The sequence below is a fragment of the Callorhinus ursinus genome, unplaced genomic scaffold, assembly GCF_003265705.2.
Source record: "Callorhinus ursinus isolate GAN/ISIS: 27379988/994484 unplaced genomic scaffold, GSC_fseal_2.0 scaffold29, whole genome shotgun sequence".
Taxonomy (NCBI): Eukaryota; Metazoa; Chordata; class Mammalia; order Carnivora; family Otariidae; genus Callorhinus; species Callorhinus ursinus.
In genome coordinates, this window is record NW_027397091.1 from 16,997,178 (window position 1) to 17,021,019 (window position 23,842).

General features: G+C 41.3%; 1 protein-coding gene and 1 pseudogene across 6 annotated transcripts in view; both read left to right on the top strand.

The window, feature by feature from the left end:
* Nucleotides 1-23,842, top strand: part of CFAP61 (cilia and flagella associated protein 61) — a 301,246-nt gene that overhangs the window by 197,217 nt on the left and 80,187 nt on the right. For 5 of the 6 annotated variants that reach the window (XM_073878452.1, XM_025876823.2, XM_073878453.1 and 2 more), the window contains one exon: nt 11,972-12,146. In XM_073878452.1, the coding sequence (XP_073734553.1) occupies nt 11,972-12,146 (175 nt within the window). Of the gene's footprint in view, nt 1-11,971; nt 12,147-16,851; nt 16,879-23,842 lie in introns of those variants that run through there. The other variant, XM_073878456.1, reaches the window with a different exon arrangement.
* Nucleotides 7,603-9,617, top strand: LOC141370240 (TOX high mobility group box family member 4-like; annotated as a pseudogene).

The following is a 23,842-nucleotide window of genomic DNA, read 5'->3' on the forward strand; positions in this document are numbered from 1 at the left end:
CCCCACCACTCCAGCAACCCTCAGTTTGTTTCCTGAGATTAAGAATTCCTCATATCAGCGAGGTGATATGATACATGTCTTTTTCTGATTGACTTATTTCACTCAGCATAACACCCTCCAGTTCCATCCACGTCGTTGCAAATGGCAAGATCTCATTCCTTTTGATGGCTGCATAATATTCCATTGTGTATATATACCACTTCTTCTTTATCCATTCATCTGTCGATGGACATCTTGGCTCTTTCCACACTTTGGCTATAGTAGACATTGCTGCTATAAACATCGGGGTGCACATACCCCTTCGGTTCCCTACATTTGTATCTTTGTGGTAAATACCCAAGTAGTGCAATTGCTGGATCATATGGTAGCTCTATTTTCAACTGTTTGAGGAACCTCCATACTGTTATCCAGAGTGGTTGCACCAGCTTGCATTCCCACCAACAGTGCAGGAGGGTTCCCCTTTCTCCAAATCCCCGCCAACATCTGTCGTTTCCTGACTTGTTAATTTTAGCCATTCTGACAGGTGTGAGGTGGTATCTCACTGAGGCTTTGATTTGGATTTCTCTGATGCTGAGCGATGTTGAGCACTTTTTCATGTGTCTGTTGGCCATTTGGATGTCTTCTTTGGAAAAATGTCTGCTCATGTCTTCTGCCCATTTCTTGATTGGATTATTTGTTCTTTGGGTGTTGAGTTTGATAAGTTCCTTATAGATTTTGGATACTAGCCCTTTATCTGATATGTCATTTGCAAATATTGTCTCCCATTCTGTCGGTTGTCTTTTGGTTTTGTTGACTATTTCTTTAGCTGTGCAAAAGCTTTTTATCTTGATGAAATCCCAATAGTTCATTTTTGCCCTTGCTTCCCTTGCCCTTCGCGATGTATCTAGGAAGAAGTTGCTGTGGCTGAGGTCGAAGAGGTTGCTGTCTGTGTTCTCCTTTAGGATTTTGATGGACTCCTATCTCACATCTAGGTCTTTCAACTATTTTGAATGTGTTTTTGTGTGTGGTGTAAGGAAATGATCCAGTTTCATTCTTCTGCAGGTGGCTGTCCAATTTTCCCAACACTATTTGTTGAAGAGACTGTCTTTTTTCCATTGGACATTCTTTCCTGCTTTGTCAAAGATGAGTTGACCATAGAGTTGAGGGGTCCATTTCTGGGCTTTCTATTCTGTTCCATTGATCTATGTGTCTGTTTTTGTGCCAGTACCATACTGTCTTGTTGATGACAGCTTTGTAATAGAGCTGGAAGTCCGGAATTGTGATGCCGCCCGCTTTGCTTTTCTTTTTCAACATTCCTCTGGCTATTCGGGGTCTCTTCTGGTTCCATACAAATTTTAGGATTATTTGTTCCATTTCTTTGAAAAAAGTGGATGGTATTTTGATGGGGATTGCATTGAATGTGTAGATTGCTCTAGGTAGCATTGACATCTTCACAATGTTTATTCTTCCAACCCATGAGCATGGAACGTTTTTCCATTTCTTTGTGTCTTCCTCAATTTCTTTCATGAGTATTTTATAGTTTTCTGAGTACAGATCCTTTGCCTCTTTGGTTAGATTTATTCTTAGGTATCTTATGGTTTTGGGTGCAGTTGTAAATGGGACCGACTCCTTAATTTCTCTTTCTTCTGTCTTGTTGTTGGTGTATAGAAATGCCACTGATTTCTGTGCATTGATTTTATATCCTGCTACTTTACTGAATTCCTGGATGAGTTCTAGCAGTTTTGGGGTGGAGACTTTTGGGTTTTCCACATACAGTATCATACCATCTGCAAAGAGTGAGAGTTTGACTTCCTCTTTGCCAATTTGGATGCCTTTGATTGCTTTTTGTTGTCTGATTGCTGTGGCTAAGACTTCTAATACTATGTTGAATAGCAGTGGTGATAGTGGACATCCCTGCTGCATTCCTGACCTTAGGGGGAAAGCTCTCAGCTTTTCCCCATTGAGAATGATATTCGCTGTAGATTTTTCATAGATGGCTTTTATGGTATTGAGGTAGGTACCCTCTATCCGTATACTCTGAAGAGTTTTGATGAAGAAAGGATGCTGTACTTTGTCAAATGCTTTCTCTGCATCTACTGAGAGGATCATATGATTCTTGTTCTTTCTTTTATTAATATATTGTATCACGTTGATTGATTTGTGGATGTTGAACCAGCCTTGCAGCCCAGGGATAAATCCCACTTGGTCATGGTGAATAATCCTTTTAATGTACTGTTGGATCCTATTGACTAATATTTTGGTGAGAATTTTTGCATCCATGTTCATCAAGGATATTGGTCTGTAATTCTCCTTTTTGATGGGGTCTTTGTCTGGTTTTGGGATCAAGGTAATGGTGGCCTCATAAAATGAGTTTGGAAGTTTTCCTTCCATTTCTATTTATTGGAACAGTTTCAGGAGAATAGGTATTAATTCTTCTTGAAATGTTTGGTAGAATTCCCCTGGGAAGCCATCTGGCCCTGGGCTTTTGTTTCTTGGGGGATTTTTGATGACTGCTTCAATTTCCTTAGTGGTTATAGGTCTGTTCAGGTGTTCTATTTCTTCCTGGTTCAATTTTGGTAGTTGATACATCTCTAGGAATGTATCCATTTCTTCCAGGTTATCTTATTTGCTTGCATAGAGTTGCTCATAATATGTTCTTATAATTGTTTGTATTTCTTTGGTGTTGGTTGTGATCTCTCCTCTCTCATTCATGATTTTGTTGATTTGGGTCATTTCTCTTTTCTTTTGATAAGTCTGGCCAGGGGTTTATCAATCTTGTGAATTCTTTCAAAGAACCAGCTCCTAGTTTCGTTGATCTGTTCTACTGTTCTTTTGGTTTCTATTTCATTGATTTCTGCTCTGATCTTTATGATTTCTCTTCTCCTGCTGGGTTTAGGCTTTATTTGCTGTTTTTTCTCTGTCTCCTTTAGGTGTAGGGTTAGGTTGTGTATTTGAGACCTTGCTTGTTTCTTGAGAAAAGTTTGTATTGCTAGATACTTTCCTCTCAGGACTGCCTTTGCTGTATCCCAAAGATTTTGAACAGTTGTGTTTTCATTTTCATTGGTTTCCATGAATTTTTTTAATTCTTCTTTAATTTCCTGGTTCACCCATCCATTCTTTAGTAGGATGCTCTTTAGCCTCCATGTATTTGAGTTCTTTCCGACTTTCCTCTTGTGATTGAGTTCTAGTTTCAAAGCACTGTGGTCTGAAAATATGCAGGGAATAATCCCAATCTTTTCAGACTGGTTGAGACCTGATTTGTGACCTAGGATGTGATCTATTCTGGAGAATGTTCCATGGGCACTAGAGAAGAATGTGTATTCTGTTGCTTTGGGATGGAATGTTCTGAATATGTCTGGGAAGTCCATTTGATCCAGTGTGTCAATTAAAGTCTTTATTTCCTTGTTGATCTTTTGCTTAGATGATCTGTCCATTTCAGTCAGGGGGGTGTTAAAGTCCCCCACTATTATTGTATTGTTGTCAATGTGTTTCTTTGCTTTTGTTATTAATTGCCTTATATAATTGGCTGCTCCCATGTTAGGGGCATAAATATTTACAATTGTTGGATCTTCTTGTTGGATAGACCCTTTAAGTAGGATATAGTGTCCTTCCTCATCTCTTATAACAGTCTTTGGTTTAAAATCTAATTTGTCTGATATAAGGTTTGCCACCCCAACTTTCTTTTGGTGTCCATTGGCATGGTAAATGGTTTCCCACCCCTTCACTTTCAAGGTGGAGGTGTCTTTGGGTCTAAAATGAGTCTCTTGCAGACAGCATATCGGTGGGTCTTGTTTTTTAATCCAATCTGTTAGCCTGTGTCTTTTGATTGGGGCATTGAGCCCATTTACATTCAGGGTAACTATTGAAAGATTTGAATTTAGTGCCATTGTATTGCCTGTAAAGTGACTGTTACTGAATATTGTCTGTATTCCTTTCTGGTCCATGCTGCTTTTAGGCTCTCTCTTTGCTTAGAGGACCCCTTTCAATATTTCTTGTAGGGCTGGTTTCGTGTTTGCAAATTCCTTAGTTTTTGTTTGTCCTGGAAGATTTTTATCTCTCCTTCTATTTTCAATGACAGCCTAGCTAGATATAGTATTCTTGGCTGCATACTTTTCTCGTTTAGTGCTCTGAAGATATCATGCCAGTCCTTTCTGGCCTGCCAGGTCTCTGTGGATAGGTCTGTTGCCAATCTAAGGTTTCTACCATTATAGGTTACATATCTTTTGTCCTGAGCTGCTTTCAGGATTTTCTCTTTGTCTCTGAGACTTGTAAGTTTTACTATTAGATGTCAGGGTGTTGACCTATTTTTATTGATTTTGAGAGGGGTTCTCTGTGCCTCCTGGATTTTTATGCCTGCTTCCTCCCCCACATTAGGGAAGTTCTCTGCTATTATTTGCTCCAATATACCTTCTGCCCCTCTCTCTCTTTCTTCTTCTTCTGGGATCCCAATTATTCTAATGTTGTTTCATCTTATCATATCGCTTATCTCTCGAATTCTGCCCTCGTGATCCAGTAGTTATTTATCTCTCTTTTTCTCAGCTTCTTTATTTTCCATCATTTGGTCTTCTATATTGTTGATTCTCTCTTCTGCCTCATTTATCCTAGCAGTTAGTGCCCCCATTTTTGATTGCACCTCATTAATAGCCTTTTTGATTTCGACTTGGTTAGATTTGAGTTCTTTTATTTCTCCAGAAAGGGTTTCTCTAATAACTTCTATGCTTTTTTCAAGCCCAGCTAGTATCTTTAAAATCATGATTCTGAACTCTAGGTCCGACATCGCACTAATGTCCATACTGAGTAGGTCCCTGGCAGATGGTACTACCTCTTGTTCTTTTTGTTGAGGTGATTTTTTTCGTCTTGTCATTTTGTCCAGAGGAGAACAGATGAATGAGAGAACAAAATGCTAACAGATTAACAATGTCCCCAGAAAATATACTCTAATCAAATCAGAAAAGACCTGAAACCAGGGGAAAAGAAAGGGAAAGAAAGAAAAAAAGAAAGAGAGAAAAAAGGAAAAAGATAAAAACAAACAAAAACAGAACAAAACAAAAAAAACTGGAATATGATCAAATATGATCAGGCTGGTGCATACATCAGTGCCACACACTAGATTTTGGGTGTATTTTAGTCTGTTAGAAGAACGTGCCTCCTAAAATTTTAAAGAAAGAAAGACATATATGTACAAAATAAGGATTGATATGATGAAGGGATGGAATATGACTGTAAAGATGAAAATTATAAAAATTTTTAAAAAAGGAATTGATAAGAAGATGTTTGAAAAAAGAAAGAAGAGGATTAATAAAAAGGAAGGAAAGATAGAAATAAAAGGGGGGGAGAGAATGTGATCAGGCAGGAGACTAGAACAAAGCCATACAGTAGAGATTTAGGGTATATTTTGATATGTTAGAAGAAACTGTACCTCAAAATTTTAGAGAACAACTTATATATATATCTGCCAAAAATATGGGTAACTACTATGAAGGGATAGAATATGACTCTAAAAATGAAAAATAAAAATGTTTTTTTAAAAAAGGGATTGATAAGATGTTGGTTGAAAAAGAGAAAAAGAAAAATTCAAAAAAAAAACAGTTAAAAAAATTAACTTTGAAAGACTAATGAATCATGGTAAAAAAGCCATGAATTCTATGTGCAGTATTCCCCTAGCGCTGGAGTTCTGCCATTCTCATTGATCGGTAAACTTGGTCTTGGCTGGCTATTCGTGCTGATCTTCTGGGGGAGGGGACTGTTGCCGTGGTTCCCAAATGTCTTTGCCGGAGGCGGAATTGCCCCGCCCTTGCCAGGTCCGGGGTAAGTAATCAGCTCAGGTTTGCTCTCAGGAGCTTTTGTTCCCTGCAGGCTTTCCGTACAGCGTTGGAGGACGACAGTGAAAATGGTGGCTTCCCAATCTCCGCCCCAGAGGAGCCGAGAACTAGGGGGCCCCGCTCCTCAGTGCGCCCCCAGAGAAAAGCAGTCACTCCTGTCTCCCCGGTCTCTGGCCGCACTCCGTGCTCACCCGGCCTGTGACCAAGTGTTTCTATCTCTGGCACCCAACCCCATGTGGAGTCTCCAAACCCAGTAGATCCCTGCGGTGCCCTCCTGCGCCGCTCCTCCTGTGGGAGTAAGGGGAGTCTCCCCGGGTCTGCTGCTTGTTGGGTCCCTGCTGGAGGAGCAGTGGCCCGACTGTCACTGATTACAGTTTATGGCAACCCTGAGCTGAGAGCCCATGCCTCAGCTCCGTCTCTGCAGCCGGCTTCCCTGCTCCAATACCTGGGAGCTCTCCCGCACTCAGGCACCCCCGGTCTTTCTGTGTCCCCGGGGGTCCTGAAACCACACTGTCCCACGAGGGTTCCATCCCCCATTTAGCCACTGGAGCGACGTCCCTCCGCGGAGCCGACTTCTAAAAGTTCCGATTTTGTGCTCCGCGGCTCTATCACTTGCCAGAAGCGGCTGACGGAGGCCCCCTCCCCCGTCGTCTATCCTCCCGAATATCGCCTCAGATTCACTTCTCTGCACGTCTACCTTCCAGAAAGTGGTCGCTTTTCTGTTCAGAGAGTTGTTGCTATTCTTTTCTTCGATCTCCTGTTGAGTTCGTAGGTGTTCAGAATGGTTTGATCCCTATCCAGCTGAATTCCTGAGACCAGATGAAATCTAGGTCTCCTACTCCTCCGCCATCCTGCTCCGCCCCCCCAATAAATAAAATCTTTTTAAAAAGAGAGAGAGAAAGAATATTGAGGAGGCCACCAGCAGTCCCTGCCATGATAAGTTATTAACTTGCTGAGGGGAATGGGGTGGCCGAGGGGCTCCCATCAGTCAGGGATGCTGGGCTGTTCAATTCCCAATCATCTGATGGAATGGTTGAAAAGTCATCCACTACTCACCAATCACTAGCGGCAGTTTAGTTAATGGCAGAACACTCTCTAGTTTGGATGGTGAAATACACCCGTGCTCTCCTATTAAACTTTATTCTCTCCCTTACTTTGATGACATAATATGATTTTTCTTCCATAGACCTTTTTTTCATTTATTGGGTTCTGCTCAGTTCTGTGTGGACAAATTAATTGGCCTTGGGATTTAAAATCCTAGGTTCAGTTTTGCCTAGTGTGTGAAAATGCCATTGTGTGAATATGAAAAATACATTATCTCATTAATTTTCCTTTAATTTCCCTAATTTTATTTAGAAGTGTGCAAAAATAATCCTACACATTTAAGTGCACACAAGAAAAAATGGGTTATCAGAATGCAATTATATTTTAGGATCACAGTAGATAAGCTGATTTTCATTTTGGACCTTATTCTTCCTTGTTTTTTTTTTTATCTAAACACTTACTATTTGGAATAATAACTCATTGAAAGTTTTATTAATTGAATAGCTCTCAATTTGTTCTTTAGCCCTGCCATTTTCTGCCAAGGACTTTTCCTGATTCATTAAAGCATGACCTACTAAATGGGTGTACTGTTACCTAAATTTCATTTTCTTTTATACTACAATGCTTATTGGAGTTCTGGTGAGGTTTTGAACCTCCAAAGGACAGCATTCAATATTATTCATTTAAAATAATTTACCACCGGTAGGGGTAGTGGGAGCGATGAGGGGACTGAGACAGTGGTAGCCATTGTGTGAAGATGGAGTTTTCCGGAGGAAATGACAATTACCTGACCATCACAGGGTCCTCGCACCCCTTCCTGTCAGATGCCAAGACATTCCATACACCAAGTCTGGGAGATGAGGAATTTGAAATCCCACCTATCTCCTTGGATTCTGACCACTCCATGGCTGTCTCAGATGTGGTTGGTCACTTTGATGACCTGGCAGACCCCTCCTCCTCTCAGGATGGCAGCTTTTCAGCCCAATATGGGATCCAGACATTGGACATGTCTGTGGGCATGTCCCATGGCTTGATGGAGCAGGGCGGGGGGGAGGGGCTCCTGAGTGGGGGCTTGATCATGGACTTGGACCATTCTATAGAAGCTCAGTATAATGCCAGACCACCTGTTACAATTGATGTACCAATGACAGACATCCCATCTGGCTTGATGGGGCATAGCCAGTTGACCACCACTGATCAGTCAGAACCGAGTTTTCTACTTGGTTTAAGCTTAGGGGGTGGCGCCATTCTGCCACCTGCCTGGTCACCTGAGGATCTTCTTTCAACCACTCCTTCACCTACTAGTTCACGTCACAGGAATGGTATTGAGGATTTCTGGAGGCAACTTCTCAGCCAGAAGACAGTTGTGGTAGAAGCAGGAAAAAAGCAGAAGGCCCCAAAGACAAGAAAAAAGAAAGATCCTAATGAACATCAGAAGCCAGTTTCAGCATCTGCTTTAGTCTCTTGTGATAGACAGGCTGCCATCAAGGGACAGAATCCCAATGCCACTTTTGGGGAGGTTTCAAAAATTGTGGCCTCCATGTGGGATAGTCTTGGAGAGGAGCAAAAACAGGTGTATTAAGAGGAAAACGGACGCTTCCAAGAAAGAGCATCTGAAGGCTCTGGCTGCATATAAAGACACTCAAGAGTGTCAGGCCACTGTGAAAACAGTAGAATTAGATACGGTACCACTGTCACAGACTCCTTCTCCACCTCCTATGGCTACTGTTGACCCAGCATCTCCAGCATCAGCCTCAACAGAGCCCCCTGCCCTGTCCTGTCCCATTGTTGTTAACTCCACTCTTTCCTCCTATGTGGCAAACCAGGCATCTTCTGGGGCTGGGGCTCAGCCACCCCTCTGTTTTTTCCAGGCACCTCTGTTTTTGTGACATATTCTTTGACATGATCATGTTCATCATCAACTGGCTACAGTCAACATGTTGATTATTACCAAACAGATGTTGCCCTCTTCTATGACTATGTCTTAAGGAAGGATGGTCACTGTTAGCCCACCACAGTGGTGACCTCCCGGGGGATCCAACTAAGCCAAACCAGTACAGCCACTCTCCAGCCCAGTCAACAAGCCCAAATTGTCACTCACTCAGTGTTGTGGTGGCAGCAGCCTCCACCCCGACGACAATCCCCCTCCACTGCAACAGATGCCTCAGCCCCCCACTCAGCAGCAAGTCACCATTCTGCAGCAGCCTCCACCACTTCAGGCCAAGCCACAGCCTCCACCTCAGAAAGTTCGAATCCATGTATGGCAGCAGCCACCTCCTCTGCAGATGAAGATTGTGCCTCCTGAAAATGCAGACGCCCTTAGTCCCACCAGGTGTGGAAAGCAGTCCTGAGCGGCCTGCAAACAACAGCCCTGAGGCCCATACAGTGGAGGAGACCTCTCCTAAGACAATCTGTGAGATGATCACAGATGTATTCCTGATTTTGAATCTCCTTCTCAAACAGATGTTGAATTGTGAGTGGATCTCCCGTGACGCTCTCACTCAGCCTCGATGTGTGAGGTCGGGTTGTGAGAAGCCTCCCGTTGTGAGGAAGGACTGGGACAGTGAGTACTGCAGCAATGAATGTGTGGTGAAGCGCTGCAGGGATGTCTTTGTGGCCTGGGTGGCTTCTAGAAATTCCAGCACTGGTGTTTGTGAAGGCATCCATCCTGTTCTCCAAGCCAGGGAAGACTTAGATGCTGGGAACATGTCTCAGAGCCTCTTTTTAGAACACAAGCTGGGCTTTCTGGTAGTGCCAGATCTCAACCCTTGACTGTCCTTCGTGCTTCTCCCCTTTTCTGTCTCTTCAGCAAGGGCCATACTGTAGAGCAAGGCCGTTGAGTTTGCTGTAATCTGGAGTTGCTTTTTACTTTCAAGGACAAGCAGAGATACCAGTGATAATAGCAGAGGAGAGGGAGAAGGGATATGAACAAGCCAAACATAGGGGTGTTGCTGGTGAGGGGTTGTTTGAGGAAACTCAGGATAATTGTCACAGGACATGCCTAAACAATTATTAAAATGTTGGCGAATACTCAAAAAAATAAAATAAAATAATTTACCAGAGCCTTACATGGACAGCTTTCTAATACCTATGAATATAAAATTACCAAAATTTAGTGTGATTTTGCTAAACAAATAATATTGCTAATAAGAAAATTTTACCTCCACAATTGTAGTTGCAGTAAATGACCACTAATTCCTGAGTTGTTCCCTTTTACTAAATATAATTATACTCTAGGCTCTTTATAGATAAAGGACATCTAGGTGTTAAAATGGATTGTTTTTTTAAGCTATTTAATCCAGTTTGAAAATGAATTAAATGTATCACAGTAATGTACAGGGCTTATCATTTATATTGAGGAAAGACATAACCAAAAAGTTTCCTAGATGTAATCTGACACTTTAGTAAAGTCCCATTTCTTCAAGCACCAGCCAGCATTCACATCTACCCCATATAAAAAGCATTTGTTGCACTTGTCATGGGAGCAAGAACCTTTTCTGCACCCACAACAGTCTCTACTGCAAGTGAATTTCTTGCCCATCATCACTGTAAACCGATCCCTGCCTCACAGCCGATGGGCCTGACAGCACGAGTATGCAAGGCAGCTGGTGCAGGTCTTCTAACAGAGACCTTGCATTGCCTTTAAGTGCTGCTTCTGGTGCCAGCTTCATTATCTTCCACTTAATCTCTCCTGGTCACCAAATAAAAATCAGAGGGATGAGGTGCTGGCCCATGGGGCAAACTCATGCCACTGTGCTATTTTACTTGGCTGTCATGGTGTTTTTTTTATTCTAATTTGAACCACAATAATGAGAAAATTGAGTCCGCATTAAAAAAAAAGTATCTGGCATTTCCTGAGAAATCAGATCTGGGCACACTGAACCCATAGTCTACCCTGGCACCAACTGTATAGAGTTGAGTTGTGACCAAACTCTGGCCAACGCATGGGCCTTTGAGTTTGCCACAGTACCCTTGACGAGTGTCAGCCTTTCTTATGTTTTTACTGTTGCTTTCCCTTACTAGAGGAAAGGGTCTGCTTCCATTCGTGTCTGTGTCAAAAGGGAGAGAACAGAAATTATACTGGGAGGGTCATGTGTTGAGACAGAGACAGAGAGGAGCGGGAAGGAGGGAAGAAGGGAGAGAGACAGAGGGAGAGGGAGAATATTTCTCTGACAAAGTGAAGAATAATTCTATACTATTCATAAGTAAACAGTAGTCCACTTCCCTCATTTTCTTTTCTGCCTTGCCCCTCTATGCACTTGGATTTCAATCCCTGGTATAATTGCTTCTGTGACGATTGTTCTTACCAAAATGGCTATGTCAAATCCCATTCCATGTGCTCTTCCATGGCCTTGCCACTCCTGCATGAAGAGATGAATTCTAGTTTCCCTCCCTCTGATCCTGGCCAGGCTTTTATGATGACGTCCATGAAGAGAACACGGTAGAAGAGACACTCCTCGATTTCCAAGACTAGGTTAGAAAAGAATATGGAGCTCTCTGTACTGGTTGGTTCTCTCAGGACACTTGCCCTTTGAAGCCAGACGCCATGTTGTGAGGAAGCCCAAAACACATGGAGAGGCCACATGTGATGTTCTGGCCAACACCCCAGCCAAAATCCCAGTCCACGGCCAGCATCAATTGCTGGACATATAATGACGACTTGCTGTCATTTTTGAATACGTGGCATGTTTTCTGGGGGGGTGGGGGAAGGAGTGAAATGGCTTATCTCCAGATGAATCCAGCCCCCAGCCCTCAAGTCACCGGCAGCCTGTGAGTCTTCCCAGCTGAGGCCTCCAACACCTCCCACCTTGCCCTTGTCTGAATTACTGACCTACAGAATGTGTGAGCCTCATAAATGGTCATTTGCACCACTGAATTTTGGAATAATTCATTATGTGGCATTAGATAACCAGAGCAACTCCTTCTGAGAATTGTCTCTGAGTGGTCATTCCACCTGGTTTTTGTTTTTTGTTTTTCAATTAAAACCTGATTGTATCTGAGGACAGAAAAAGACATACCTATACCGGACATTGCTATGTTTAATTAAATGAACAAATGTATTTATTGCTGTGTCAGTGCTTCCCTTATTACCACCGAAATAAGCATGTCTCTGTAACATACTTCAGGTCCCGTGCCCTACAGGGGCTGATATTAGTCAACACGTGACAAACAGAGAGATTCCAAACAGTGGGAAGCAGCAATACACTGATAAAGTTCCTTGCAATCATTTCACTCTCAACGACGAAGAAGATTGCTGTAAGGCCCTGAGTTGGATAAGGAACAACTCCATCATCGCAGAAGGTAAGGATGTTTGTAACTGTGCATCTTTGCAGAATCGCTTTTTATTTTTATAATGAGTCTCATTCTTCATCTAGTTCCAGTATATAATTAGTGCCTAATTAATTCCAACCAAATCATTCATCTGTCATGCTTTGTTTTCCAGATTAATTTACAACTTGTTGTCATTTTTGGATACCCAGCATGTTTGCTGGGGGAAAGAAAAAGGCTTGAGATAGTTTAATTATCTATAATTATTTTATTACACAAAATGAATATCCGAAAAGCAAAGCATGGCTAAAATCATTAACTAATTAAAGAATAATGTAATAAGCAAACATGTTTAGCAATTATATGGAAAATATGTCTCCTTTTGTGAAGCCGAAAAGACCTCGGAAGAAAAACAAAGGTCTGCATTGGAAGGACTCTTTTCTTCCCTTCCCGAGCCATTGTTCTCTTTCTTGGTGGTGTGTGCACAGTCCTTCCCACAAACGCACGTATTTGAGTTGCATGCCACTTTTTGAATCGAAATGAGACAGTAAACCATTTCAACAAATGCCCCTGCCACTCAAAAGTGTTTTCTCAAGCAGCTTCCTCTCTGTTGCTTGGATTAAATTGAAATTGTCTGACTAGCAAGACAACCAGAACAGGGCCCGGCTACCTCTTTGTCCTTAATTGAAATCTGGGAGTCAAGTTTTGAAGATGACAAAATGCAGCCCCTCCGTTTTAGCCTACAGCTCGGGAAGGGTCAGTGACTCGGTTAGCCTATACAGCTCCCCATGGCAGGCTGGGGTTCTGTGCGGTCCAGGAATGTGAAAAAACACTAAGTGCCTATCATCTGGGATCAACATGTAAAATTAAATATATTAATCTATTTAATGTACTTATTCAAATACAATTTAATGATGTTAGTTAATATTAATATATAAAATTAAATACAGTTTCTTCTGATTTTTGGTGGAAGATTAAGGGATTAATTAACTGTTTGTTAAGTTACTACATTTATTCCATTAAATATTTAAAAAATGGGTAGTATCAAGTGACACTCAATACATTGCTGGATTCAATTTGCTAATATTTTATAGGTTATTCAATCTAAATTCATAAGTGAGATTGGATTGTAATTTTCTCTGATAAGCTTTACTTATCAGAGAAAGTTTGGGGAATTAAGGGTATGCTGGTCTCACCAAGGGTTTTTTGGAAGCTTTTTGTGTTTTTCTAGGGTCTGAAATACGTTGTGTAACCTAAAAGTTGGACCGAAATAACCCATAAAACCAAGTGGGTCTGGAACCTTTGGGTAGAGGTGGGATATATAGATATATACCAGACTCAGATTTAAAACTTGTCAAAGTATTTTCCTATTTCCCTCAGAACTTGGTATTATTTTCAGTTTTGCATCTGTATGTGTTTAAACCTGTTTCAACATTTTAGTCATTTTAGTCACTGCCCTATGACCTACATAGACTTAAGGAATTCTTAATTTGGGGATCAACAAACTTTTACGGTAAAGGTTCAGATAGCAAATATATTGGACTTTGCAAGCCATATGGTCTGTGTCCCATCCACTCAGTTCTGCCACTGCAGCAAGAAAGACAATACATAAATAAATGGGCAAGGCTGTGTTCCAATAAAACTTTATTTACAAAAATCATTGATGAGCCATAGTTTGCAGAACCTGTTTTTATGCATAGGATTTGTGACAAATCATTACCATTTCCTCAAGTCTAGGCCTCAAACTGTAACTTAAACTCCCTGAAAGCACAAAAGCCCATGGTTCCGTACAAAATGCACAGTGTGTTTTAGGACTGTGGCCAATCCTGTCATAATGCAGTGTTTTAACTTCGAACAGTTGCCTATTTTTGATGTTAGGAATAAGGAGCATTTTGGCCAAAAAAAGGGCCTTTGAAAGTGACAATGCAGGTTCTTGAGGTTGAATGTTTATGGCAGAGAATTTAGAAATCCCAAAACAACAAGCACTATGCCCTCCTTCAGATGCCTTTTTTTTTTCATGCTCTTAGCTATCAGATGGGGGAAGAGCATCTGTGTTATTCTGATGACTTGACTAGTTGTCAGAGATGGTGTTACTCTGCTGCCCACCTAAAGGAAAATAAATGCTTTTGCAAGATTTTAAGAATGTCTCCCATCAGCCACTGCATAAAACTCCTCTGAGTGCCTGCTTTTGTCCATTGAACAGCCAAGATAAGAAGTATGTAGAAATGAGTTTCTTGTCTTAAATGTAGGCTATTCCCCCAGGTCTAGTGCTAATGACATTCCCAGGGCATCTCTCAAGTAGGTGCTCTTAACTCTCAGATGCTGGGTCCAGGCTCTGGGAGACATCTGAGAAACTTAACCCTGCCAGATTAATTCATCTCTGTGTGGTGCTCCTTTTCAAATGACTTTTCATGTAAGAAAAGTTAGAAAGAAAACTGTTAACCTCCTGCCTGAAGGAGCTCTTTCTCTTTGTAGCTTTTTCCACAATTAAGAGTCCTATTCAGACTTGAATTTAATTAGTCCCATTTCAGATAATATCTTCCTCACATGGGTTGCTGTGAGGATGAAGTGAAATAAATAAGATATTTCATGCCCAACTCAAGACAGTGTGTCATATAGAGTACGAGTTCAGTAATACTACTGCTCCGTGCAGTGAGGTTGTTGCTATGCACTGAAGGTTCCCCAGGGCGTAATCTCAGCCCCTGGTGATCACTCAGTCTAGGACACGGTCTACACAAAAAATGGGGATCCGTGTACACCAGGGGCTGGTCCAGCAGTAGAGAGGCACGGTGTCCTTCCTGAGAGCCCTGGAAACTGAAGTTTGGAGAAAGAGGATCGAGCTCAGCCTTAAAGAAGAGCAGGATAAGTAAACAGAGAGACAGGTTGGGGGAGTGTGAATTGTATTGGTCAGACCCTTGGAGGGCAGCCATGCCCAAGTTTAACTGGTTACTTTTTTTTTTTTTAAGATTTTATTTATTTATTTGTCAGAGAGAGAGTCCCCGCGTGCATGAGCGAGCACAAGCAGGGGGAGCGGCAGGCAGAGGGAGAAGCAGGCTCCCTACTGAGTAAGGAGCCCGATGCGGAACTCGATCCCGAGACCCTGGGATCATGATCCAAGCTGAAGGCACAGGCTTAACGACTGAGCCACCAGGTGTCCCTTAACTGCTTACTTTTTAGGGGTTGGGGAACTAGTGAAGGGGGATAACCAGTGCACAAAACAGCACTTTAAGAAGGTGAACCTCCCATCGGTGGTGCCTATCTAATAACCAGAAAGAGATCCAGAAGGAACAGGTTGGAGGTTGAAGGTGGGGCCGCCGTGCACGCAGGTGGGGGCTGCTGCAGCCACTTCTAGCTTCTACTCAAGCCAGTTACGGGATGACGGTATTGGAAGCTAAAAACTGGAAGCCTGGCACTTCATGAAAGCTGAGCAGGGCTGCGTTCCTGGATCCATTGCCATCGCTCCACCAGCCAGCCCCGACTTCTTCTTCCCGTCACCGTAACAACACCAGGAAGAATGTGGACATCTTGCTTGATAGTTAGCTTTTGCTCCCTCAGTGCTAATTTCCCCCTTTCTCAATAGTTCAGGGTGGGGCTGGCGGAAGGGAGCTGAGGACAGAGCCCTTCCTACCAAAGTCTGAGAAAAAAAATCTCTTGTGTCTCCGTGGCTGGGATTGGGTCACAGGTCCATCCGGGAATCACACACTGAATCCGGGGACACACCCGACCTGACTTGGCTGAAGTACCAGGACTTGAGGGGAGGGGCTTGTTTGTAGAGGATGGAAAGGGATTGTTCTAGAAGAACAGGTGGATGCTGGGTAGCAGAACCAAATGGATGGTGAATCGGAGGAGGTCAGCTCTGGAATTTCTGCCCGTTGAAACTACAGATACAGCCTCAAAGCATCACCACTGTCCACCCGCTCCCCCACCCCTCACCCGCATTCACTATTTTTGTTCTGCCTGCCCCTGCTTCCAAAGGAGAAATGGTTCTGTGATGGAATTAGCCCAGTCTGAAGGAAATTGTTTTCTGGGCTCCAGAGTTGGATAGGTTTATAGATGTAAATTATCCTAAACTATTAGAACCGCTCCGGTGTCGTGGAGAATAGCTGACATCACCGGCTCAAATGCTGCTTTCAACTGCAAACAAAACCCAGAGGTTTCCGCCAGGGGTTTCAGATGGAACCCGGCAACCTAATACATTGCAACAGTTTATGGCATTAATTGAAACTAATTGAAATTCATCTGCTATTATCTCTGCACTTTCCATGAAAATGAAAAGAAAGATGAAAGTAAAGTAAAAAAATAAATAAATAAATAAGACGGCCTTAATGGCCCGAAATGGATCAATTATTTTCATCTTTAGCTAAATACAGTTTACTGCCTTATTAAAAGCATGTTTGTTAGGAAAAGTATAACATTAAAATTCCAGTGCACGAATCACCAAGCAAAGCCTTTGTTATGTTATATCTAATATAGTCTTCCCTTTTTATTTGGCAGAGCAAAATGAGACAGGTCAGGCTTAGGTCATGGAAATCTTATGCTTTGACTTATAAAAAATAAAAAGAACATTCTCTGGTCTATTCGTGGACAAGATATGTTTTTTAAGTGGATGTTTATTTCATAATTTACTAATATTCTGTGGTATCTATTTTAAATTCTTTCATTATCTAGTTATTTGCTAAAGTTAATTATACAGATGAAATGCCAATTAGAGGTTTTTTGTTTGTTTTTGTTTTTTTAGGAATGTGTTACAAATAAAATGTAGTGGTATGAGCACTCTGAAACCAGACTCAGCAGGTCTGAGTTCTGCTGAACTTGCTGTGTGACCTGGAGCTAGATCCTTAACCTCTCTGTCCTCAGTTTCCTGAAGAACATAGTAACACATATCTTGTGGGCCTATTTTGAGGATAAATGAGGTCATACATAATCACTCTATGTCTCTTTTGAAGTGGAAAAAGGAAATATAATTCTTCATTAAAATACAATGGTATATGTAAATATACATAGACATAATTAAAATACATAAATTGTAAAATGTAGCATATAGCTTTTGTTTTCTCTGGCCTTAAACATATAATAACTAGGAAGAAAATTCATATCAATATCTGTGTGCATAAATCCTGAGTTGATTTCTTCCACAGACTGTATGCATACAATGAGGTGTGATTTCATGGCCAGTCTACCAAATCAGGAAATCCCTTCCTTTTCTTCATTTCACAAGATGGTTTTCTTCCTTGAGAATCCTTCATCTTTAGAGTATTGAGTATGATAATGAAATACATACTTTCTAGGTGGTTAAAATTAAAGCACTCAGTTCAAAAGAATAAAATACTTTTTTAGCATCTACTAAAAAAATTGTTAAAAAGGTTGTTCCATTACTCTTAGGGCAAATCATGTCTTAAAAAAATTAAAACCATATTTTATTTTTTGAACTTAACAAGGAGATCACCTTAAACATTTCATTTCTATAAAACCATGTTACTTTTAAATACTGGTAAATTTTCTGGGCACCTGGGTGGCTCAGTTGGTTAAGTGTCCAACTCTTGATTTGGGCTCAGGTCATGACCTCAGGGTCGTGAGATTGAGCCCCACAACGAGCCCCACATTGGGCTCAGAGCTCAGCAGGGAGTCTGCTTGAGATTCTCTCTCTTCCACTGACCCCCAACCCATGCTCTCTCTTGCTCTCTCTCAAATAAATAAATCTTTTAAATAAATAAATATTAGTAAATTTTCTAGCTTCTGGAACTATTATTTATCTCCTCCAGGAAACAGGATGATGAAAGTGGCCTCATTTCCCCTCTGATTAAGATAATTTGAAGAACCTCCAAAACTGGGTGCATTATAATAGTTGAAATGTTAAAAGGTCATTGCCTTACTTTGGTGACCACAATCAAAGTTGCTAGTGTAGTCCTTTATATCTTCAAAGAGCATGTATCAAAAAGCAAGAAGATCACCTTTCCATTTTCTGCCAACATTTTAAATGATAAATCTTAGTGCTTTTTTGATAAGGTAGAGAATTGATGGCCTGCAGAGAGTGATTTGAGACCTCACTTTCCCTCTTTCTCCCCATGGTGGGCTGTCAACACCAAAACCCCTCTCTCCTCTTGGGAGCCCCCTTGTACATTTCACCAGGAAGGTACCTGCAGGTTAGCCGTGAGGGAATGAATGAGTACTTCTCTTGCCAACCTTCATTTCTGGAGCTTTTACCGGGTCCTCTTTGTGATGGTACCCTCCTTGTGCTCTGTTTCCCATTTCAGATCTGTAATCTTTGTAGTGCATAATTTATTCCCTAAAAGGAGCAACACAGATTGACTTTCCATGAAAATTGCTATGGCTATATTCTATTACCCTTTATTGAAAATTCACCCAGGCTGTTCTAATCATCCGTTACCATTTGCCATTTCAAAGCAGGACAGCCCACCACGGTACCTCTGTCACCTATCAGATCAAGTGCAAAAACGGGTCGTTTCTTTTTTTTTTTTATTGTTATGTTAATCACCATATATTACATCATTAGTTTTTGGTGCAGTGTTCCATGATTCATTGTTTGTTCATAACACCCAGTGCTCCATGCAGAACGTGCCCTCCTCAATACCCATCACCAGGATAACCCATCCCCCTCCCCCCTCCGCTCTAGAACCCTCAGTTTGTTTTTCAGAGTCCATCATCTCTCATGGTTCGTCTCCCCCTCTGACATACTCCCCTTTTCTTCCTCTCCTGTTATCTTCTTTTTCTTTTTTCTTAAAATATGTTGCGTTATTTGTTTCAGAAGTACAGATCTGTGATTCAACAGTCTTCCACAATTCACAGCGCTCACCGTAGCACATACCCTCCCCAATGTCTATCACCCAGCCATCCCATCCCTCCCACCCCCAACCACTCCAGTAACACTCAGTTTGTTTCCTGAGATTAAGAATTCCTCATATCAGTGAGGTCATGTGATACATGTCTTTCTCTGATTGACTTATTTCACTCAGCATAACACCCTCCAGTTCCATCCACGTCGTTGCAAATGGCAAGATCTCATTCCTTTTGATGGCTGCATAATATTCCATTGTGTATATATACCACATCTTCTTTATCCATTCATCTGTCGATGGGCATCTTGGCTCTTTCCACAGTTTGGCTATTGTGGACATTGCTGCTATAAACATTGGGGTACACGTACCCCTTCGGGTCCCTACATTTGTATCTTTGGGGTAAATACCCAGTAGTGCAATTGCTGGATCGAACGGTAGCTCTAATTTCAACTGTTTGAGGAACCTCCATACTGTTTTCCAGAGGGGTTGCACCAGCTTGCATTCCCACCAACAGTGTAGAAGGGTTCCCCTTTCTCCACATCCCCGCCAACATCTGTTGTTCCCTGACTTGTTAATTTTAGCCATTCTGACGGGTGTGAGGTGGTATCTCATTGAGGTTTTGATTTGGATTTCCCTGATGCCGAGCGATGTTGAGCACTTTTTCATGTGCCTGTTGGCCATTTGGATGTCTTCTTTGGAGAAATGTCTGTTCATGTCTTCTGCCCATTTCTTGATTGGATTATTTGTTCTTTGGGTGTTGAGTTTGATAAGTTCTTTATAGATTTTGGATACTAGCCCTTTATCTGATATGTCATTTGCAAATATTTTCTCCCATTCTGTCGGTTGTCTTTTGGTTTTGTGGACTGTTTCTTTTGCTGTGCAAAAGCTTTTTATCTTGATGAAATAAAAACGGGTCGTTTCTTATCCTTAGATTAACTAAGCTGCAGAGAAGACAGTGACCAGGTCTCTTAGCATAAAACTGATATGCAGGGGAAATCCCCAGCTTTCCCACTCTATTTGCATCATATATGCATAGAAAAGTCAGAAGAATGTATATGATATCCCAGTTATGTGAAGGACCCCCTGCAATGTGTTACCTCCTTATAACTATTTGCAAAGACTCCATGAGTTATAAAGTACCAAAGTGGTGGAAATGCATCAATTAAAGTAAATCTCTGGCTAACTGAAGCTATCTGACATTAAAAGCATGCCATACATGAATATATATCATGGGTCCCACATAACCTGGGGCTGCCTCACCCCTCTGTTCAGTCTTCAGGGTGTTTGGCACCAACGGAACCCCATTCATCCCATCTCATATATTCTGGCTGGGAAAAAGCTGTCAGACCCAATGTCTCTCATAGGCAAAGCCCTTTTCTCTACTACTATTCATGGCTCAGTTCACACCTCCTTTCCCCTCACCTGGCAACCACTTTGTTTCACCTATTTTTAAACTCTTTTTTCTCATGTACCCAAAGATTGAAGGAAATCTATATCTCCAAAGCTATCTCTGTTCTTCTGTCTCTCTGCCCCCCTTTTTTTCCTCTCTCCATTTCCTTTCTTCCCATTTTCGTTCTTTGATTCAGCTAAAAATTGACCCAACGGTCACAACATGTTATACAAAGGTCAACTTTCTCATAAAACATTTCCATTTCCTTGGGTTTAAGTGCCTACCAATATGGCAGAAGTATTATTTTATACTGTTGTGTTGTAGGCACACACAATTTTGGTTACATTTAGGATTATGTAAGATTTTGGGAGTCTTACTGGAAACCTAATAACCAGATCTAACATTGTGAAGGGGAACATGTTTCTGTCTTACAAATCTCAGGTATACAACTCATCCTGTGGTTGGATGAAGTAGTGCCAGCTTTATAGTGAATACCAAGTAGAAATATGTAGTAGGAAAATCTGGCCACAGGGAGGTTGTTCTGCAAAAAATAGGAGGCACAAAAGTAAGGCCCAATTAACTTATGATCAACAGTATGATAAACCTCAAACATTCATCCATGTGTCTACTCAGGAAACGTTTTGTCACACCCACGGTAGAGCAGGTACTATGCAAGGCTCCTGGGGTAACATGGCAGGCAGGGCCAACTTGAAGGCACCTCATAGATAATCTTAGGCATGTAGACTGTGGTGAGTGCAGGGGAGGAAAGGGAGAGACTACCATGGGCCTCCTGGGGCTTCACCTGGCTGGAGGCTGGACTGTCTGCTTAGATCAAGGCACAACCACAGGCTGTGGTCAGATCTTGACACGGGGGCTTCAAAAGCACTATTTCTATCCCAGCCATGCTAGAAAATTACTTCAATGAATATAATTAATCATATGTTTATGCCTAGGTTGGTATATGTCCTGAAATAAATCAATAATCAAAATCTTTGTCTATTAGGTTTATTCTGGGGGAGCATAAGACTTTGCTTATCCTATGAATTATGTCCATGCTTCTATTGTTGCTGTTAGCTTATCAAAAAATTATTTTCCAGGCATTTGAGTGAAGCCAGTGTTATTGGTAACAGCTCTAAATATTATTGTTAGTTTTTTTGTGTGTGTTTGAGTACAGTCTACACACAATGTTACATTAGTTTCAGGTGTACAACATAGAGATTCACAACTCTATAGTTTATGCTATTGTTACTGATGGTGATGAAAGTGATAATGGATTGTGTAGCAAAGTGCTTGGCTTTGTGCCTGATATATAGGAGTCACAAGCTAAATATGAATGGACTCTAAAAATTCTTTACCAAGAGAAAGTGCAAAATGATGTAGAAAGAACTCACAAATATGGAAAGAATAATCCCCCTCTGAGAGTGCAAACATTTAAAGATTTTATTGTTTTAAGTATTCTCTGTACCCAATGTGAGGCTCAAATCCACAACCCTGAGAACAAGAGTCACATGCTCTACCGACTGGGCCAGCCAGGCTCCCCCAGAGTGCAAACATTTAAAAGGCAAGAAATGGAAGTGGCAGAACTGACTTCGTCACATCGGGTCTTGTTATATTTGTGAAAGGATGTGATTTGACCAGTGACATGTTCTTATTTATGTTGTAGATTATATTAAAATGAGATTCTACTATAGTCTGTGCGTAATGAGAGAAATATATGTAAATAATCTTATAAAAGATGTTTGGATGAAAACTTTTAGATGGCATCACATAAGCATCTATTTACTATGGCCAGTATGACTGTGAGAGTTTGTGTTCAGCAAACAGCCACACCCTCCCCACTCCTACCGTGGGCAGAGTGTGCTTCTCCCTCCTTTGACCATATGCTTGGCCCTGTGACTTGCTTTGCTCAATGGAATGTTAGTGGACCTACTATTGCAAGGAAGGGCTTGAAAAGTGAGCAGTTGCTCTTGCCCTCCTGGCCCCCTGCCTTTCTCCATAAATAGGACAGGCCTCAGGTATCTCTTGGTCCAAGGAGAATGAAACATGGTGCAGACCCGATCCCAATCACAATGTGGAGCCAGATGGGGCGCCATCAGCCAGCACGCAGATGTGTGAGCTGACCTACAACAGTAGGCCAGCTGTTGTTCCACACTGAGTCTTGGGGTGGTTTGTGACGCAGCATTATTGCAACTCTTAGGATAAGCAAAGACTCCGGGGCGGGGGTGGATTTTGTTTCAAACTGAACTTCAAGATAGGCAAATCTATTCTGAAGTTAGAATACCTATCAATAAATTTAAAATTTTAAATTATTTAAAATATTAATCTAATTTAAATATGAGAGATTTTATAAAATATGTTACCTTTTGAAGTGAAAAGCAGCGCCCTCTTCAGCTGCCTACCATCTGTGGGCAGCCCCTGTTAGACAGTACCCAGCAACATCACATTGCCCAGGCTTCCATGAGCCTCTCATGAAAAAGCCCATCTCACACTATCTAGAAACTAACATGAAAGAGACTGGAAAAATATTCAACTCTGAACTGTGTGGGGGCCTAAACACTTAAATTTGTTTCCCCAAAAATGAATGTTGTTTTGACATGCATATTTTAAAAGGGCAGAAGACCTCAAGCCTTTGACAGTTTCAGGTTCAAGTTTTGGCTTTCCTGGCAGGCTGATTCTTTGTTGTGCCAGACGGCAAGGATGCATGTTTCACAGCAGGTGGAAGCCTCAGTAATTTAAGCAAAATGTTGGCTCTTTCAGCCATGGAAAATGCAGTCCACCAAGGAATGTTGCATTAGAGCATCTGAATAGAGAGGGAATCATAGCCACAAAATTAGAGCCTCCTAGTGAAGGCAGGAAGAAAGGACCCCACCCTCTGGCCTCAGTGCCTTCTTGCCATTCCATATTTGAGCAACAGGAAGTATGGGAGAACTTTCTAGATGCTGTTACCCTCAAAGAAGCAATCTGAAAGTTATTCTAATTCCTTTTTTCCCCTAAGCAAATAAGACAAGCAAGCCATTACACCTTCTTTCAGTTTTAGATGGAAATGATTTTTGCATCATTTATTCAACCAAATTGAAGAAATACACTTACCATTTATTTTGCCTTGTAAAATTTCTCTCAATACCATTCCATAAACAAGAGGGAAAAAAAGAGATTTTCAATGAATCTATCATTTTGTCATAAAGTTTTACATATTGCCTGACAAGTGAGTCTACAGCAGTTCTTTTGTAAAAAGGTAAAAATGTCAATTCAGTGTCAAAAATAGCATGTAAATAGCATGTAATACATTTCACTCATTTGATAGTTTGATCTTAAAAGTGATGAAATTAGTAGAATAACTATGTAATTACTTTTGTAGTATTTTTAAGAATGTAAATAAGTAGTTTAGACTATTGCCATCTAAACGCTCTTACACAGAGGAAATCTTTCAAGATTCTGTTGTGATTTCATTCTTACTGACTGAAAGAACATCCTGCTGTTCCTTTTGCCAGGTCTTGACTCCTTAAATCTAAAAATCAGAATTTGAATCTTCATTAAATTAT